Source organism: Anolis carolinensis, unplaced genomic scaffold, assembly GCF_035594765.1.
Source record: "Anolis carolinensis isolate JA03-04 unplaced genomic scaffold, rAnoCar3.1.pri scaffold_34, whole genome shotgun sequence".
Classification (NCBI taxonomy): Eukaryota; Metazoa; Chordata; class Lepidosauria; order Squamata; family Dactyloidae; genus Anolis; species Anolis carolinensis.
In genome coordinates, this window is record NW_026943843.1 from 144,314 (window position 1) to 159,596 (window position 15,283).

Here is a 15,283-nt window from a genome sequence, read left to right on the forward strand (position 1 = left end):
AGCTTGTTTGGAGTTCAGTCTAAAACCCAGAACGGATTCTCCACTCTTCCTCAACCTGATGGAAAATAGTAGATGCTACTATTGGTGGGCATACCTTCCGGTAAGCAGTGCTGGCCGTTTCCGTAAAACTTGGACTGGCAATGGCAACAGAAACCGGTGCTGTAGTCTGTGCAGAAGGCATGCGGGGAGCACTGGCTGTGGTGAGTCTCGCAGGTTTCAACATTGGGAGCGCTGTACGTGAACCCTGCAACAACAAAACACAACAGCATGACATCCAAACAGGTTACGTCTTTATTTATTTCACTTTCATGCATCTAGACCAGGGGTCCCCAAACTTTTTAAACAGGGGGCCAGTTCACAATCCTTCGGACCATTGGAGGGCCGGACTATAGTTGGCTACCGAGCAATAATAATAATAATAATAATAACAACAACAACAACAACAACAACAACAACAACAGCAGCAGCAGCAATAATAATAATAAAAAAGAGGGTTGGAAGAGACCCTTTGGGCCATTGAGTCTAATCCCCTTCTTTCTTTGTGCACCAAAAGCATAAGCAAAGCATCCCTGACAAATGGCCACCCAGCCACAATGTTAATAATAATAATAACAACAACAACAGCAGCAGCAGCAATATTAATAAAAAAAGAGGGTTGGAAGAGACCCTTTGGGCCATTGAATCCAATCCCCTTCTGCCTATGTGCACCAAAAGCACAAGCAAAGCACCCCTGACAGATGGCCACCCAGCCTCAATGTTAATAATAATAAATAATAATAATTATAATAAAGAGGGTTGGAAGAGACCCCTTGGGCCATTTAGTCCAACCCCCTTCTGCCTCTGTGGACCAAAAGCACAAGCAAAGCACCCCTGACAGATGGCAACCCAGCCTTAATAATAATAATAATAATCCAGCATAACTATCTTGTTTGCTGTGTCATACAACGTCGTTGTGTCAATAATAATAATAATAATGGTTGTAAGAGAAGAAGAGACCCCTTGGGTCATTTAGCCCAACCCCCTTCAGCCCTTGTGCCATGGGGGCCGGATAAATGGCTTCGGTGGGCCGCATCTGGCCCCCGGGCCTTACTTTGGGGACCCCTGATCTAGACTGTAGAATTAATGCAGTTCGACACCACTTGAGCAGCTCTGTCTCAACGCTACAGAGATTTTCCAAAGTCTTTAGCCTTCTCTGCCAAAGAATGCTGGTGCCTCACCAAACTACAGATCCCAAGATTCCATAGCATTGAGCCATGGCCAGGCAAGTCATGTCAAACTGAATCCATCCTATAGTGTAGGTCTCAAAACACCTCTCAAACTGCAAATCCCAATATTCCATATTATGTCTGGCAAACGGTTGAACTGGATAGCCCTTATAGTTTCGCCCAGCTCTAAGTTATCTGTCCTGCACGTTGTTGCATGTAAAATCAAGCAACATTGTCGAAGGCTTTTGTGGTCGGAATCACTGGGTTGCTGTGAGTTTTCTAAGTTGTCTGGCTATGTTCCAGAAGCATTCTCTCCTGACGTTTCACCCACATCTATAGCAGGCATCCTCGGAGGTTGTCAGGTCTGTTGGAAACTAGGCAAGTGGGGGTTTATATATCTGTGGAAGGTCCAGGGTGGCAGAAAGAACTCTTGTCTGTTTGAGGCAAGTGTGAGTGTTGCAATTAGCCATCTTGATTAGCGCTTGAGTAGCCTTGCAGCTGCAAAGCCTGGCTGTTGCTACCTGGGGATATCCTTTGTTTGGGCGGTGTTAACTGGCACTTGATTGTTGGCAGTCTGGAATTCCCTTACTTCTGAGCCATGAAGTAGCCATGAAGTTTGCAAATTCAATCAGTGAGGGTATCTGCATAGAGGTAGCCTGGGTGCTGTTGCCTGGAGGCATCCTCTGTTTGGGATGTGTTGAATGGCCCTTGATTGTTTGTTTGCTGTCTGTAGTTCTCCTCTTTCTGAGTCGTGTTCATTATTTACTGCCACTACCTCTATGCAGATACCCTCACTGATTGACTTTGCAGCTTCATGGCTACCTAAATGCTATCCAAACTTGAGAATTGCAACATTCACACTCACGTCAAATAGACAAGGGTTCTTTCTCCCACCCTGGACATTATTTCACAGGTATATATACACTCCTCTTGCTTCACTCCCAACAGAACCTCTCAAGATGCCTGCCACAGATGTAGGCGAAACATGACTGTGGACATGTGGAACATGACCATACAGCAAGGAAAACTCAATGCAACCCAATGGTTTTGACATGGTTTTAACAATGGTTTTTAGTATATACATACATAGGTGCACACACATAGAAACCAACTGTACTAGTGATATTCAGTGCTTCTCAAACTATCCTCCCAGAAGCCAAGAGAGATGAAGTCCCAAATATCTGGAGGAATATAGTCTGTCAAGCTGAAGTCAGGCTAAGGATGAGGTTTTGTTGTTTTGTCCGCTGCCCTGATGCCATCACTCTTTTATATATATAGATATCAATAACATAAATGAAAGATTTTCAAAAGCCGCCCCGAGTCCCTTTGGGAAGATGGTGGCAGGATACAAAAATATAATCTATATATATAAAAGAGTGATGGCATCACGGCAACTCACAAAACAACAAAAGTACAGGCCCCCCAACCTCAAAATTTGACAACACAACCCATCATCCACGCCTCAAGGTTGATACAACAAAAAGAACAGAAAAATAAAGTCCTAATTAGAGGGAGAGCAATATTTTTTTTTATCCAATTGCTGCCAGTTTAGAGGGCTAATCTCTGCCCACTTGGTTGCCTAGCAACCAAGGGACAGCCAGGTTTCAGTTAGGGGACAGGCAGATTTAGGCCTCACTTAGACTTCTTCCACAGATTATCTAATTTGCACTGGATTATATGGCAGTGTAGACTCAAGGCCCTTCCACACAGCTATATAACCCAGAATCTTAGAATCTTATATTATCTGCTTTGCACTGGATTATCTTGACTCCACACTGCCATATAATCCACTTCAGTGTGCATTTTATACAGCTGTGAAGAAGGAGCCTCATATAATCCAGTTCTGAGCAGATAATATAAGATTAGAAATATACAGTAGAGTCTCACTTATCCAACGTAAACAGGCCGGCAGGATAAGTGAATATGTTGGATAATAAGAAGGGATTCAGGAAAAGCCAATTAAACATCAAATTAGGTAATCGTTATACAAATTAAGCACCAAAACATCATATTATACAACAAATTTGACGGAAAAAGTAGTTCCATGCGCAGTAATGCTATGTAGTATTTACAGTAGAGTCTCACTTATCCAACACTCGCTTATCCAACGTTCTGGATTATCCAACGCATTTTTGTAGTCAATGCTTTCAATATATCATGATATTTTGGTGCTAAATTCATAAATACAGTAATTACTATATAGCATTACTGTGTACTGAACTACTTTTTCTGACAAATTTGTTGTCTAACATGATGTTTTGGTGCTTAATTTGTAAAATCATAACTTAATTTGATGTTTAATAGGGTTATCCTTAATTCCTCATTATCCAACATATTCGCTTATCCAATGTTCTGCCGGCCCGTTTATGTTGGATAAGTGAGACTCTACTGTACTGTATTTACAAATTTACCACTAAAATATCACAATGAATTTAAAACACTGACTACAAAAACATTGATTATGAAAAGGCAGACTGCGTTGGATAATCCAGAACATTGTATAAGCGAATGTTGGATAAGTGAGATTCTTCTTTAAAATGAAATAATTACTGGGATAGAATAATGCAGAACAATATAATCTCTAAAACCAGGACAGTAAATAAACAGGGGAATTCCACACAGGAAACAATCAGGGCCAGCTAACACCTCCCAACAAAGTATTCCCATCATCAAAGTCTGGCAAATCCTGTTTTCTCAGGGCCACAGACAGTAGAAGCACATAAAATATCGCAAACAACACCACTCTGAAAACAAGGGAATTCCAGACAGGAAACAATCAGGGCCAGCTAACACCTCCCAACAAAAAATTCACTCAGGGAGGAAACAGCCAGGCTTTAAAGCTGCAAGGCCATTACATCCTAATCATTTTTCCTAATTGCAGCATTCATACTTGCCTCCAACGAACAAAAAAAACCAATCAGAAATATTGTATATTCACAACCTTTAGGAAATAATATCCCCTGATGGCGCAGCATGTTAAAGCGCTGAGCTGCTGAACTTCTGGACCGAAAGGCCACAGGTTTGAATTGGGGGAGCGGAGAGAGCCCCCACTGTTAGCCCCAGCTTCTGTCAACCCAGAAATTCGAAAACATGCAAATGTGAGTGGATCAATAGGTACTGCTCCGGCGGGAAGGTAACGCCGCTCCATGTAGTCATCTCACATGACCTTGGAGGAGTCTACGGACAACGCCGGCTCTTCGGCTTAGAAATGGAGATGAGCACCAACCTCCAGAGTCAGACACGACTGGACTTAATGTCTGGGGAAAACCTTTACCCTTGACCTTAACTACCACCAATTCCTCAATACTTTATTTCCTATACCACCAGACTTGGCCACAGCAACGCGTGGCCGGGCACAGCTAGTTATTATTATATTATTATTAAGACATGTGTCCCCATACAATTCATTATCCCAAGTCATGTATGTATCCATATTTCTTATAAGGAGTTGGTTCAACCTCCTTTTTTGCTAATAAAACTGAATTACTGTGTCATAAAATGATGCATGACTAAAGAGGGTGTCACCAGCGTGAAATGCCTGGAAAGCTCTGCTCCAGTGAGTCCCGATGCCTTGCTGTAAACTATTACGGCAGCTTGCTTTTGTGAGTCTTCCAGCTCCTCTCTCCCATCCCAGTCACGCCATCCGATCCAAACCAATTCTCCTTAGAAGGGCCAGCTTTGGCACGCAAACCCTGCCCATGCAAAGCTCCCCCAGCTGTTGGGCATCTTGTTCCATGCTGGCTGGTGGGATTCCTTCCTCTCCCCACATTTGTGGTCCCCTAATCTTTTCTCTAGGTCTTCTGGACAAGTTTTCTAAAAACCCATAAGGTGCTTTGGCGGAAAGCCCAGAAAGCCGCTGGTGTTGCCAGCTGTTGCAAAGGGAGAGCAGAGACTGACAAAAACCCCTGGGTTGGCCAACAGCCATCGCTTACACAAACCTTGCCTAATAACCATGATGGGTATCATTTGCAACCACTTGTTTACTTTTCTCAATATAAATGCACCAACAACCTATGAGTCTGAGTGTCTTGGAAAGGTTTGACAAACTTGGCTCTTTGGCTCAGCGGGCACGGCCTATTCTGTACGGAATTTTAAACCTTCCAACTCATCAATATCCTCCTTGAATTGCCATGCCCAGAACTGAAAAAAAAAATATTTTATTTGAGATCGAACCAAAGTAGAATAGAATGGTACTGTGACTAGTTCTCTAGACACTGTTTCCTATTGATGGAACCTAGAATCACATTGGCTTTTTTGGCTGTCCTCTCTACAATTTGGTGTCACTTACAAATCTCATAGGCCTGCCTTCCATCCCATTACGCAAGCCACTGATAAAGATGTTGAACAGCCTGGTCCAGGACAGAATCCTTCTGTGGCATCTCCAGGATGAATGCAAGCCATTGGATAGAAGCATTCTTTGGCTTCAGTTGGTTTTTGGATGTAGCACAAAGGCAAGTAAATGGCCTATAGTACCCTGCCCCAAAAGAAACACCAGCACTATTTTGCAAAAAAAGGCTAAAAACCTTGTGAAACTCCAATTCCCATGATTCTGTAGCAGGCATGAGCAAACTTGGGCCCTCCAGGTGTTTTGGACTTCAACTCTCACAATTCGCCCAGACCAAAACACCTATATTTTATATATGTATTTTATAATTCCAGATAAGAGACTCAACAAGAACAATAATAATAATGGTATAATTATGATTATGATGATTGTGATGATGCACCTGCACATAGTGCATGCACTGTATTTTGTAATTTCAGAGAAGGGATGATAATAAAAACAATAATAGCAATAATAAGTATTCTGCTATCCCAGATGAGGGATCTAGTAATAATAATAATGATAATAATAATAATATTGTGAAGATGATGCCCTGGCACATGGTAGATGCACTGTATTCGGCAAGCAGTCGCATTGACGAAAAACAACATGAAAAACTCAGCCGCTATCAGGACCTCAAGATTGAACTGCAAAGACTCTGCCAGAAACCAGTGCAGGTGGTCCCGGTGGTGATGGGCACATTGGGTGCCGTGCCAAAAGATCTCAGCCGGCATTTGGAAACAATAGACATTGACAAAGTTACGATATGCCAACTGCAAAAGGCCACCCTGCTGGGATCTGCGCGCATCATCCGAAAATACATCACACAGTCCTAGACACTTGGGAAGTGTTCGACTTGTGATTCTGTGATACAAAATCCAGCATATCTATCTTGTTTGCTGTGTCATACAATAATAATAATAATAATAATATGATTGTGATGATGCACCAGCACATGGTGCATGAACTGTATTTTGCAATTGCAGAGAAGGGATGATAATAAAAAATAATAGCAATAATAAGTATTCTGCAATCCCAGATGTGGGATCTAGTAATAATAATAATAATAATAATAATAATAATAATAATAATAATAATAATGATAACAATAATAATATGGTGAGGATGATGTCTCGGCACATGGTAGATGCACTTTATTCTGCAACCCCAGATAAGGGATTAAATAAGAGTAGTAGTAGTAATAATAATAATAATAATAATAATAATAATAATGTGATGATGATGCCCCGACACATGGTATGCACTGTATTTTGCAATTGCAGAGAAGGAATGATTATAATAATGATGATAATAATGTATTTTATAATCCCAGTTAAAGCTTACATGATATGAGGATTTAAAGATCAAACTGCAAAGATTCTGGCACAAGCCCATCAAGGTGGTCCCAGTGGTGATCGACACACTGGGCGCAGTGCCTAAAGAACTTGGCCTGCACTTAAACACAATCGGCACCAACAAAATAAGCATCTTGTCAGCTGCAAAAGGCCACCCTACTCGGATCTGCAAACATTATTCGCTGATACATCACACAGTCCTAAACACTTGGGAAGTGTCCAACGTGTGATAGAATACAAAAGCCACCATAGTGATGTTGTTTGCTGTGTACTAATCTTGTGTATCAAATAATATACAACAATGTGATAAAGTATTTTGGAATCCTAAAACACCTGAAGGCCCAAGTTTGCCCATGCCTGTTCTATAGCATTCAGCCTTGACAGTAAATTAGTTGTTAATGTGGGATTTGTGTGTTGATAGTGTTTTAATGAAATTTGTGTCTTGTCTGTATTGCTTACTGATTGCATCATCCAGGGTGTACTATAGTCTGGAAAAAGTTAATTGCTAAGAAGCAGTGATGTCCTTGATGTGTGGCTGGAACTGGGGAGTGTCCAGACACAAGTGTGTGTGCATTACAGATTGCATCAGTTCAGTTCAGTTCTGAGTTGTGTTCAGTTCTGTCTGCCTAGGTGTTGAGTCAAGTCCTGTGTTTGTCTATTGTCTGCAAGTCTTTTTGTCTTGATTACTGCTTATAGTAAAACTTGTATATAGTTTTACTAACGTCTCTGGGTGTCACTTCGTTCTGCGTTCCACTGACTCCATCCAACTACTGCTGCATTGCAAATTACTCTGACAGTAGTGTCAAACTGCATTAATGCAGATGCACCCCTGGCTCAAAGCTCAAGCCACTCTGCCACACTGGTTGACCCTTCAATGCTTACCATCTGGGTTAAAAGTAATGTCTTCATCGACCCCAACGACCCGTCTCCGGGGGCTGAAGGGTGGGGCGTTATCGGGGAAGCTTTCGAGAATAACCTCCCCCTCAGGGTAGACAGGATAGTTCTCCGCCTCCGCAGGGGGTCCGCTGTCTTCCTCTCCCAGCACAACCGCCGTCACCGCCTCAAACGGCCTCTCGTAAACCCACGGCACGGAGGGACTGGCGGAGTCATCTTCTGATACAGAAGGTGCTGCGGTTGGTAATTGCTCGCCAAGGGCTTGCAGGACGGCATCCAGGTCCGGGTACGAAGGAAGGGGGCTGGCGGCCGGGTTATACACCGTGGACTCGGGTTCCAACTCCAGCGTTGCCCCTCCGGAATGCCTTGGCTCAGAGGAATCGAGGCGGTCATCGAGGCTGAAGGAAGAGTCGGGCGGCCACGTCTCCAAATCGGACGCCGGGAGTTCTGTCGTCGTGACAGACAAATATTCTTCTTCGCCTTCTTCGTAGAAGACATCAGCATAATCGACTATCGAACTCGGGAAGGTGGGCTCCAGGAAGTCATAATCCACAGCCGACCTCTCTAGATGTTCTGGCAAAGGGCTTTTCCCAACTGAAGCTGGGATCACATTCTCCAAATGGGAAGAGCTGCCAATATGGAAGACCCAGACCCCAGGGATCCCGGCATTGCTGGACCTGAAGTAAGAAAGAATGCAAAAGATATCCCAGAGTTATTCACGGGCAAGTAATGATTAGCCTGCAGAAGAGAAAGTAGAGAGGAGACATGATAGCCGTGTGAACGGATATGGGAAAGGATGCCATAAGGAAGAGGGAGCAGGCTTGTTTTCTGCTGCCCTTGCAACTACCCTGTTTCCCCTAAAATAAGACTTCCCCAGAAAATAAGACCTAGTAGAGGTTGTGATTAATTGCTAAATATAAGGCCTCCCCGAAAATAAGACCTAGCAAAGTTTTTGTTTGGAAGCATGCCCGCCAAACACAACACCAGAGCATGCAGAATGGGTAAATGTATGTACCATAGATAGTTGTACATGGAAATAGTAGTAACAAGAAATTCATAGAATCATAGAATAGTAGAGTTGGAAGAGACCTCATGGGCCATCCAGTCCAACCCCCTGCCAAGAAGCAGGAAATCGCATTCAAAGCACCCCCGACAGATGGCCATCCAGCCTCTGCTTAAATTCTTGATAGGACTCACAGTTTGTCTGGTTATGCTGGTTTGTGATGACAATTACTGTACAGCATATAATAAATGTTCATTTTTTTGTTCAACAATAAATGTGAATTCTTCTTCATGGAAAAATAAGACATCTCCTGAAAATAAGACCTAGAGCATCTTTGGGAGCAAAAATTAATATAAGACACTGTCTTATTTTCGGGGAAACACGGTAGTATAACTGCTGGGAACAACCAGAGTTGTTGTCCAAGACATCTGGAATGAGCATCAAGTTGGGATAAGACAAGCTGGGTTAATTTGACATTCAAACAGCACCTCGACTAGAAGGCAATGAAAACCCTGAAACACATGCTAGCAATCCCATAAAACATGATACACGAGGGAAAGGAGAACAGAGGTAGTGTGAGAAATATATAAATACTTTTATTCCTTGGGGACTGGATTGTCTTAAGGAATGCCTGCTCTGGTATATTATTGGCCTGGCATGAGAGCAGCCCCAAACACACACATACTGCTCCTTTGTGGATTGGGTCACAAAGGAGCAGCATGTGTGTATATCTGGGGCTGTTATCCAGGACAAACATAGATATTTCTATCCAATTGATAGCCTAGAATATGATGGTCTTCTAAAGTATACCTTATTTGGCAGGGACAGTCCTGATTCCTCCTCTGTCTTCCCACTGTTTTGGCTGTCTTTAGAACAGACCTGTCCAATTTGGCACCAGTAAGAGGCCAACGTTTGAAAAGGCTAGACTTCTTTGCCCATGGAGCCCTTGGCTCTCTTATTGCAGCACTGAGTGCAAGTTTTAAGTTCCTGGATGCTATTGTTAAGAAGGACCTGACCTGGGACAGTGTTCTTCATACTGCGGCATTGGTTAAGAGAGCTCACCATTACCTTCCCACCGGAGCGGTACATATTGATCTACTCACATTTGCATGTTTTCGAACTGCTAGGTTGGCAGAAGCTGGGGCTAACAGTGGGAGCTCATCCCACTCCCTGGATTACAGCCACCGACCTTTCAGTCAGCAAGTTCAGCAGCTCAGTGGTTTAACCAACTGCACCACTGGGGACTCCTTCCTGGCAGACGGTATAGGATGATAATAACAAGGACAAATAAGCTGTTATACCCCAGCCACCTTTGGTTCTGAACCTGGTTCAGAAATGAACTTTGACCAGGATGAAGCTTATTCTGACTTTTTACCCAGTTCTCCTCCGAGCTCCTTCCAATTACAGACCCCAGCGGTGGATAGCTCCGATGCTTCCTTAATTGGGAGAGATACTGAAAACATTACTCCCGTGGTAGAACCAGATGTCCCGAGTTCCCCAGGGAATGTATCCTTTAACAGAAGGGAGTTTTTGCATCAACAGAGATCTCAGAAACAGCAGTTTCGAAGGAGTCAACATTTGGCATCTAGAGGGGATACTGGATAGCAGATTGCCTTGGGAACCTTTGGGGAGTTGGTTTCCCTTTGCTGTGATTAGATCTAAGTTCCATAAAAGTGTCTTGCAATGTGAACAATTCGTGGTGTCAACGTAGCGACTTCTGAGAACACTTCGCCATTTCCAGTTCCCTGATTTCACCAAGCCAAATCTCCTGTTCCTGGCGGCCAAGCCGAGCCGCGACTCCCGATTTAATCCGGAGTAAATTCACGTCCTTGCCTTGTTCCTGAATCCGGATTGCTTTTAGCTTCGTCTTTTGCCTGCCTTGATATCCAAGACTTCCTAGTGACTTTGGACCTTGTTATTCACTCCTGCTTTCTTGTCGTTTCCCCGCTCAAGAACTTCCCAACTGTTTTGAGCATGTTTCGGTTTCTGGACTTTGGACAATAATATTGGACATATCTCTTCAACTCTTTGGACTAATTCATACCATTTCTTAAAGGACTATTGCTCACTCATCCTTTCCACTTATTCTTTCCTGAATTTATTATTGTTTTAATAAAGATATTATATGATTATTGGTCTCTGTTTGGTTTCCAGTGCTCACGCTGCCTTGGGGTGCAACATAGGCTGAGATAGATTTTATCCCAGAGCTGTGACTATATTGAACTCTATGGTTTCACACCGAGGTGGCATTAGGGGTTCTGCAAGAGTGATTAGAATGTGGAAGGATGGGTGTTTTGTTTTTGTAAGTTTGCATATATAATGCGTATTGGGGATGGCATTCAAATTCATTGTTCATGATGGTGAGTGCTCTTGGGTAGTGGAATATACTACCTTGGATTCTATTTCTCTGGAGGTTTTTAAACCGAGAGTGGAAGGCCATCTGTCGGGGGTGCTTTGATTGTACTTTCCCTGTTTAGCAGGGAGTTGGACTGGATGGTGTTTGGGTATTTTCTAACTATGATTCTATCTATTCTGCAATGTGGAGGTATCCTTAGAGTGGTTCAGGGTTGAATCAATCAGGGAAGAATAATTCCGAGAAGTGGACTAGAACTCTTTAGGAGGAACTCACTAAACCAGGCATGGGCAAACTTAGGCCCTCCAGGTGTTTTGGACTTCAATTCCCACAATTCCTAAACACCTGGAGGACCCAGGTTTGCCCATGCCTGCACTAAACTGTAAATCTCAGCAGAGATACCTCTGAGTCACCGCATAACTGACCAAATGTTTTAGTTGCAGGTTCTTAGCCTATCTAAACAAAAACCGGATATCTTTTAAATACTTGTTTAAACAACCCTCTTGTTCATCTCTCTGGGTTTTTTTAAGTACACATTCTTCTCTCCTTTTCTCATGTCAACCAGCTGCAAGTCAGAAAAAGCTGGCATTGGAGGAGAGCGCGAAATTCCATAGGACAGCTGTTCTTCCAAAAGCTCGGCTCATTGGGCTGATCAAGTTTCGGGGAAATGCCTAAATCTCACCATGTCCCTTGGCCTTTTAATGCCAGTGAAGTTTCACTGCTGGAATAATTTCTTGGGTTGCTTAATACACAATGACCCCCATAGCGCTTCCCGAAATTACCATGAGATCAGGAAACCGTGGATAATAGCAAATCTTATTGAAATGAACAACTATTTCTCAAGAGGGGTTGGATTTCCATATTTTCCTGAATGGAAGAAGCAGGTTGGACTAGATGGCCTTTGGGTTCCCTTCTAAGTGAAATAGCACCACATGCAGTATGACATTCTTTTTCTTTCTCCACCTTTGAAAGATTTTACACAGGGGTTGTATGACCATCTGTCAAGAGTGTTTGGGTTTTGTCTTTCTGCAGAGGTGAACTACATAACCCTTGGGATCCCTTCCAACTTTCTGATTCAGCAATTCTAAGGGAAGAGCTCCTACTCGGCTTGGTTTGGTCTCTTTTCCTTCTTGGGTTGCATCTACATTGTAAAATGAATGCAATTTAACCCCACCTTAAACTCTATGGAGTCCTATAAGGTCTTTGGCCTTCTCTGGCAATGTGTGTTGATGCCTCTCCAAACTACAACTCCCATGATTCCATGGCATTGACTTACAGCTGTTAAAGTGGTGCCAAACTGCATTAATTCTACAGTGTAGATGCACCTCTACTCTCCAAGCCAGCCTGGAGTTCCCATTTCTAACTCTTTGGAGTAATACTGCGCCCAGGATCAAGTGCAGGAAACTATCCGTCAACACAATGACATTCGCAGGTATTTCCTTGTAACCATTTGCAACAACAAGGCCACCCCACAAATCCTCATCCTCTTCCACAAGTTTCCTTTCTAGAACGTTAGCCTCTGTTTGAACCCATTTTCAAAACAAAAAAACTCACTTTTTCCCAGCACAAATAAAATTATCTAATGAAACAGCTGCCTTGTGCAAACAAAGTTGGAATCGTTATCTGACGCAACATCCACGCGGCTTTCCAGCTTCTGATAGCACAGGCACAAAATATTTGTCTCACCTTACGCCTACGAGTGGAAAATACTATTATCAGGGTTGGTTATGTAGGCTTTGCAAAAATATTGCTGCAGAATCCAGAAAAGCTCAATCTGTTTATTGAGGTTTTTCTGGATTCTGCAGCCGATAGTGAGTTAAGCAAAGGCACACGGGTTTTTTGGTTTTCCACAATTTAATTGATGTGCTGGATGGTGGGGATTTATTCTGGGAACATTAAGATATTTAGAGTGTTGGATTCAGTGCCCAATGACAATTTCTGGGTTGGCATGCTGCCAAATTGTGGGTGGCACTAAGAACATCTATATATATAAAAGGGTAATGAAATTTCGGCCTAGGACAAAACAACAAAACTACACATCCCAGAAACACTAAACTTGGCAGCACAACCCCTCATCCATGCCTCTACATTCATACAACAAAAAACTCCAGCTACTCCAGAAAACGGCCAGGCTTTGAGAATGCAAGGCTATTCACTGCTATTCCACCTAGCCAACAAAGGATTCCCATAAGCCACAGCAACGCGTGGCCGGTCAAAGCTAGTATTTATATAAAATATCTTGTTTTGACCCAGTAAAATTTAAAGGTTTCCCATTTGATAAAGGAGGTAAATTATTTGTTGTAAACTTCTAGTTCGCTCTTTTGAAGGACAGCACTAAAGCTCTCCACCAGAGGATTCTAAGTATTTCTCCAAACTACAGATCCCTCAGGACTGAGTCATGGCAGCAAAACGATATCAAAACACTATAATTCTGTAGTGCTGAATTTCTACAATAGTGGAAAATCAATACAGGCTATGATACGCTCCATCACAGGTAAGGAGTCAACATAAATAAATATAAAGTAGTTCATGGGCAATGCTTTCAGCAGAGGCTGGATGGCTATCTGTCAGGAGTGCTTGGATTGTGTTCCTGCATATGGTAGAAAAGGGTTGGATAGGATGGCTTTGGGGTATTATTTAATTCTATGTTTCCATTCATTCACTCATTTTAAATCCATCTGAATTTGCAATCTGTGCATTTTAAAGAGTGGAAGTGCAAGGTTATATTGAAAGGAGGGTGGATAAGTTCATGAAAGAGGAAGCTATTCAATACTAGTCAGGATAGTTATATACATTCTTCAATATCAGAGGCAGTAAGACTTTATAAATGAATTGCAGGGGATGCAAGACAAAAGGCAAACCATGTCCATCTAAGCAGGCTTTCCAGAAGTAACTGTTTGGCCACAGTGCAAAAACCAATAGAATATTGAAATAGCTTAAAGGTGAATCTACATCAGTGGCTCCCAGTTTGTAGACTGGGGCCCACTGGTGGGCCACAAGACCTAAAATAAGGTCTACAAAACATGCAAGGAAAATCAACTCTAGATTATTAAATATGTTTACAGAGTAACAGAGATAACAAAGATAAGTCTGAGCAACAAGGAGTAAGAAGCAGCACAAGCAACACAAGCAATGCGAGCAAACGGCCAGAATTTCTAAAATAATGTTGCTCACTGCTCAAGCTGGAGAAAACTGAAACAGAATGGAGCAAAATGGGAGTAAAATAATATTAAAATATTAAAAGATAAAAGTAAGGAAAACAATGATACCAGAGCTCAGTTAAACGCTTCTTAACTCGCCGGCATCCGCACTGGTAGTTTGGTTTTTTGTGGGCGAGCAGATGGCAACTACTGGATGGCATATGTTGTTGAAGTGGGAATGATTGTATATAGAGTTGTTTAAATGTAATTGAGTCATGATTGTGCAATGTGTACTGAAGATTGCATCATACACTATGTGCTGCTTGCTATACCAGTGTGTAAAGGGTTAAACTTGGATTGCATCAGACAGCAGAGACAGAGATAAATAGCCCTCTACTTCCTATCTTTTTCTCTCTGTCCCTTCCCGTGTGTGCCTGCGTGAGAGCTGTGTATCGTCTTGTGGAATTCCGTTCGTAAGTAAACTTTTGATAGACAACTGAAGACTGCAGCGTTGTTATTTATCCAGAGCTTCCTCGTCAGCGACTTCTGCTGCGTGTGTGTCTAGGAAACCGCTCTGATATATGTTCTGTATCATTACAGAGCTGACATGGTCTCTCCAATGCAATTTTCTGAATCAGCACCCCAAATAACCAAACCAAATCTAAAGTTGACCAAAAACTGATTTGTAACCCTTTTGGCACTAATGTTAGAGAGCGGTCCCTGGTCAAAGTGGTCCCTGGTCAAAAAAAGGTTGGGAACCACTGGTCTACATGGACAAGAAAACCCAGATTCACTCTGAATTGACTCTTGGCTGTGCTCATGAAAATCACAGTACTTCTGGTGAAGATCATAGGTTTTCCTGTTTTAAACTGGCTTTGTCCAGCCTGTGATTCCAAGACAGTGTGGACAGCTAGACTGGCTTCAGTGCAGGGAAAAGGGAATGCATTGCACCATTTCTGTTGGCCATGGATTTACCAGCCAGTGCAGGCTCATGGAAAGAGACTTTGAC

The 15,283-nt window shown here is 42.6% G+C and overlaps 1 protein-coding gene across 1 annotated transcript in view; it reads right to left on the reverse strand.

The window, feature by feature from the left end:
• nid2 (nidogen 2) overlaps window positions 1-15,283 on the reverse strand; it is a 99,423-nt gene that overhangs the window by 58,737 nt on the left and 25,403 nt on the right. The window contains exons 4-5 of the mRNA XM_062966831.1: window positions 7,767-8,455; window positions 95-244 (exon numbers count right to left, since the gene is read on the reverse strand). Coding sequence (XP_062822901.1) covers window positions 95-244; window positions 7,767-8,455 — 839 coding nt within the window. The remainder of the gene's footprint in view (window positions 1-94; window positions 245-7,766; window positions 8,456-15,283) is intronic.